The 5,325-nt window shown below is 63.8% G+C and overlaps 1 protein-coding gene across 1 annotated transcript; it reads left to right on the top strand.

Moving 5' to 3' along the window:
• Positions 1–285: 285 nt before the first annotated feature.
• On the top strand, positions 286–4,337 carry cs (citrate synthase; the record flags this gene model as incomplete). The annotated part of the gene is made up of 3 exons (XM_072493695.1): positions 286–462; positions 2,103–2,312; positions 3,574–4,337. Coding segments are annotated over 3 exons (561 nt in total), but the record flags the coding sequence as incomplete, so codon positions are not given.
• Between the last annotated feature and the right edge of the window lie 988 nt (positions 4,338–5,325).

Raw genomic sequence — 5,325 nt, 5'->3', positions numbered from 1 at the left:
CGGTGGACATGCACACCTCTCATCCCCGGTGCTTCCCAGGGTCCTGCCATTGATCATGCCTTGCTTGTCGAGCCTGAGGGGGGTGGGGGGGCACGGGGGCAGATTGTTTAGGACTGAGACGAGGAGAAATTACTCACGGAGGGTTGTGAAAATTTGGGATTTTCACCCAATGGGAGCTGCGTTGTTGAACGTATTTCAGGCTGGGGCAGACTGGATCTTGCAACCACGGGATCGAGGGATGTGGTGGGTGTGCAATGATAATCCTCGGTGATCGTACCGGCTGGAGGGGCTGGGCGGGGCACTTCCCCCAGGCGGGGCTTCACGCCGGTGGTCAGGTCTGATCTCCGTTCTCGTCCGCAGGAGGTGCTGGGCTGGCTGACGGACCTGCAGGCAGAACTGGGCGGTGAGGTGTCCGATGAGAAGCTGCGAGACTTCATCTGGAACACGCTGAATTCTGGCAGGGTGGGTGCGAGAATAATCCGGGGAGTTCGCCCCCCCCCCCCCCCCCCGACGCCCTTGGGGGGGGGGGCTGAACCTCTTCTGGCGCGGCGCTGACCTTCGAGTATGACCCTCCCTCAACGCCGGCCCTATGGCAAGACGACGCTCCCTCGGCGCTGACCTTGGAGTGAGGCGCTCCCTCGGCGCTGACCTTGGAGTGAGGCGCTCCCTCGGCGCTGACCTTGGAGTGAGGCGCTCCCTCGGCGCTGACCTTGGAGTGAGGCGCTCCCTCGGCGCTGACCTTGGAGTGAGGCGCTCCCTCGGCGCTGACCTTGGAGTGAGGCGCTCCCTCGGCGCTGACCTTGGAGTGAGGCGCTCCCTCGGCGCTGACCTTGGAGTGAGGCGCTCCCTCGGCGCTGACCTTGGAGTGAGGCGCTCCCTCGGCGCTGACCTTGGAGTGAGGCGCTCCCTCGGCGCTGACCTTGGAGTGAGGCGCTCCCTCGGCGCTGACCTTGGAGTGAGGCGCTCCCTCGGCGCTGACCTTGGAGTGAGGCGCTCCCTCGGCGCTGACCTTGGAGTGAGGCGCTCCCTCGGCGCTGACCTTGGAGTGAGGCGCTCCCTCGGCGCTGACCTTGGAGTGAGGCGCTCCCTCGGCGCTGACCTTGGAGTGAGGCGCTCCCTCGGCGCTGACCTTGGAGTGAGGCGCTCCCTCGGCGCTGACCTTGGAGTGAGGCGCTCCCTCGGCGCTGACCTTGGAGCGAGGCGCTCCCTCGGCGCTGACCTTGGAGTGAGGCGCTCCCTCGGCGCTGACCTTGGAGCGAGGCGCTCCCTCGGCGCTGACCTTGGAGTGAGGCGCTCCCTCGGCGCTGACCTTGGAGTGAGGCGCTCCCTCGGCGCTGACCTTGGAGTGAGGCGCTCCCTCGGCGCTGACCTTGGAGTGAGGCGCTCCCTCGGCGCTGACCTTGGAGTGAGGCGCTCCCTCGGCGCTGACCCTGGAGTGAGGCGCTCCCTCGGCGCTGACCTTGGAGTGAGGCGCTCCCTCGGCGCTGACCTTGGAGCGAGGCGCTCCCTCGGCGCTGACCTTGGAGCGAGGCGCTCCCTCGGCGCTGACCTTGGAGCGAGGCGCTCCCTCGGCGCTGACCTTGGAGCGAGGCGCTCCCTCGGCGCTGACCTTGGAGCGAGGCGCTCCCTCGGCGCTGACCTTGGAGCGAGGCGCTCCCTCGGCGCTGACCTTGGAGTGAGGCGCTCCCTCGGCGCTGACCTTGGAGTGAGGCGCTCCCTCGGCGCTGACCTTGGAGTGAGGCGCTCCCTCGGCGCTGACCTTGGAGTGAGGCGCTCCCTCGGCGCTGACCCTGGAGTGAGGCGCTCCCCTCGGCGCTGACCTTGGAGTGAGGCGCTCCCTCGGCGCCGACCTTGGAGCGAGGCGCTCCCTCGGCGCTGACCTTGGAGTGAGGCGCTCCCTCGGCGCTGACCCTATGACAAGACGGCGCCCCCTTGGCGTTGGCCCTCCGACGACCCAGCGCTGCCTGAACCCTGGTTTCGGTGCGCCCCTTCCCAGTATTCCCACGAGCGGCGGTCACCTCGAGGCAGCGAGGGAGTGGAGTAGGTGGGTTCCCTCGCTCGTCTTGCGGCTCGTTTTACGCCTCCCCTCGCCTGTTTTCCAGGTGGTTCCCGGTTACGGGCACGCCGTCCTCCGCAAGACGGACCCCCGGTACACCTGCCAGAGGGAGTTCGCCCTCAAGCACCTGCCCAACGACCCCCTGTTCAAGCTGGTAGCCCAGCTGTACAAGATCGTGCCCGGGGTCCTCCTGGACCAGGGCAAGGCCAAGAACCCCTGGCCCAACGTGGACGCACACAGCGGAGTCCTGCTGCAGGTGAGTACCCGGGGTGCGCTCTGATCTCCCTGTGCAGAGCCTGTCTGCCAGGACACGAGTCCGGAATGCGACGGGATACCCTCCACGTGCCTGGAGGAGCGCGGCTCCCAAACGCACTCAGGGAAACTTGGGGCAAAGCAGTTCGATCGACACCCCCTGAAACTACATCACTGCCACCTGGTGGAGCACGTTCAGGATTCTATAAACTTGGATCGATCTCGGCCCCATCCCTCACTCCGGCAAACTCCAGTGGGTTCCATCCCAGTCTGCCTAACCTTTCCTCACAAGCCCAAACCGCTCATTCCGGGAAAGACCCAGTAAACCTCCTCTGAACCGCCTCCGACGCAGTTACGTCCTTCCTTAAACAAGGAGGCCGTAACTGCACACGGTATCAGAGATGCGGCCTCAGCAACGTCCTGTGTAACTGAAGCGTAACATCCCTCTCACGATGAAGGATAACGTCCATTCGCCGCCTTGCAGTACCCGAATACTAACTTCCTGTGCTTCGTGCACTCACACCCAGATCCCTCCGCTCCACGGAATTCTGCAGTCGTTCTCCGCTTCTTTATTCTTCCTGCCAAAGCGAACAACTGCAGACTTTCCCCGCGTTGTGCTCCCGTCTGCCAAAACCTTTGCCCACCAGACCGGTCCCATCTGTACCCGTTTGCAAGCTCCCCTCAACACATTTGCTCGCCTGCCTGCGTCCTCTGCAAACGTAGCGGCCTTGCACCTTCCAAACCTGCCACCTAGCAAACGCGTGGGGGACGCCCACCGCCTGCAGGTCCCCCCCCCCCCCCCCGCGCGCACACGCACCGCCCCAACTCGGAAACACACCGCCCGTTCCTTCCCTGCCACTGGGGCCAAACTCTCCAACAGCGCCATGGGTGTACATACCCCACGTGGACCGCAGCGGGTTCAACCGGCACATGGGGCCCACCTTCTCCTGATGAGTCGCTGGTGAAAAGTTTCCACGAGACTCGCCGGAGCCACCCATTCCGATGGGTCAGTGGTGAAAGGTTTTCGCGAGACTGCGGGGGTTGCGAACTGACTTTGACCGGGGCCTGCGAAGGATCACAGAACCCGGTGGGCCGTAGGGTTGCCGATCGGACTGAACGGTGTGCAGGAGGGGCCCCGACTGGAGGTTGAGCTGCGGACGGAGAGCATGGGCGGCTGCGCCCTGCCCGTCTCGCGACGTGTGCGCCCGAATCTTGGGGACAAATGTTTAATGGCCGTCTACCTTTTCGCCCCCTCTCTCCCGCAGTATTACGGAATGACGGAGATGAACTACTACACAGTGTTATTCGGCGTCTCCCGGGCCCTGGGGGTCCTCTCCCAGCTGATTTGGAGCCGGGCCCTGGGGTTCCCGCTGGAGAGGCCCAAGTCGATGAGCACGGACGGCCTGATAGAACTGGTGGACGCCGCTAAGTCTGGATGAAAAGCGGGCAGCGAAAACACCCCCTCCCCCTCCCCACCCCCTCACCTCCCCCCAACGCTCCCGACGTAAGGGAACCGACGAACCCCCCTCCCCCGGTTCATCCGGAAACGCCCCGTTTCCACCCCACTGACCAGGATAACCTGACGGATGAGATGTATTTTCCCGTTCTCCCCCCCCCCCCCCCCCCCCCCAGCGCTTGCTGGCCGGGGGGGGGGGGGGGGGCGATTTAATGTATTGGAGGCAGCGAGTGGAGAATTAATTTAATCCGTTGACGCGTTTCTCTGTTTGCTTTGTTCTTTTTTGTTTGTTGTAAAGTACGGACTGTTTGTGTCTCGCTGCTTGGGCGGACGGGGCTGGCGCACACTCCCGCAGGCGCACACACTCCCTGGGGCAACCCCCACCCCAAAGAGCCAGAGGGCGTCGAGAGGGTGGGGGCGGGGTCAGCTCCAGACGGCCTCTCCGCATCGGGTCGACGCGGGCACCGAGAGAGAGCGGGGCTGTGAACTTTATTTGTGTAAATGCGGAGATCATGTCTCGTACCTCAGGTTGTTCTCAATCTTCGGAACGGAATAAATGTTTTTATTACTGTACCCCGTTCCTTCGGCTGCTGCTTTCTGTGCGGGGGGGGGGGGGGGGGGGAGGGGTCTCGCGTGTTGGGGAGGGTCCTGTTCTCACCTCTAAATCTGTCTCACTCGTCCCCGAACGTGCGGCCTCTGCTGGGGGCGGGGAGGGGAATCCCGCAGGCCTCCCTCCCGGGCGGAGAGCCCCTCATTCGCGAACCGTACCCCCCACTCCCCCCAAAACACCTTCGTCCTTGGAATCTGCCCCGCAAAGCTTCCCTCCGAACCGCCTCAGACACGAGGCTGTCTCTCCGTAAGCGAGGGGACCAGGACTGTACCCAGGTGTGGAGGCCTCCCTTATGGTTGGAGCGAGATCCCCCGTCGGGCGACGCGACAGCTGAAACTTTACCGGAAACGTATCACACATAATGTCCATGTAAACATGTCACGCTGCACTTGCACCCTCCCACCAGCGGGGTGCTGTCGAATCACGCGGCCATCCGCTTAGATCAGGGCCGAATTCTTGATTCCGCCTCCCTATCAAGATCTGGAACCCGCAATATCGTTCGTTCGCCCGCCCGTGTATAGCCAGCCCCAGGCATTGTCTCCAATCCTTCTCTCGTTCGCCCCGTATCCATGTCCTCTCGACAGCAAGGGGGTTATAACCCCCCGCCCCCCCCAATCCGGTTCAACAAGGGAGAGGAAATCTGCCAGACTTACCCGGCTTGGCCTACGCGTGACTCCGGGCATAACTTGGGTCGACACTTAACTACGCCCCATGCGCCCCCCCCCCCCTAGTCTCGGGCTACAGTTTCTGCTGCATTTTGGAAGGGGGAGGAAAGAAGCAAATGATTGCGCCCGCCCCCCCCCCATCCCAATCGCTGAGACGGTGTCCTCCGCGAGATCCCAGTGTGGCCACCACATCTCCTCTTGTTCGACCCCCTCTGAACTGCAGATGGTCCGTGGATTTATTTGCCCCCCCCCCCCCCCCCCCCCCCCCAACCCTCGCCGTTCTGGG

This window comes from Scyliorhinus torazame, chromosome X (assembly GCF_047496885.1).
Source record: "Scyliorhinus torazame isolate Kashiwa2021f chromosome X, sScyTor2.1, whole genome shotgun sequence".
NCBI classification, from domain to species: Eukaryota; Metazoa; Chordata; class Chondrichthyes; order Carcharhiniformes; family Scyliorhinidae; genus Scyliorhinus; species Scyliorhinus torazame.
The sequence above is the reverse complement of the archived record's forward strand: the minus strand, read 5'-3'. Positions and strand labels throughout refer to the sequence as shown.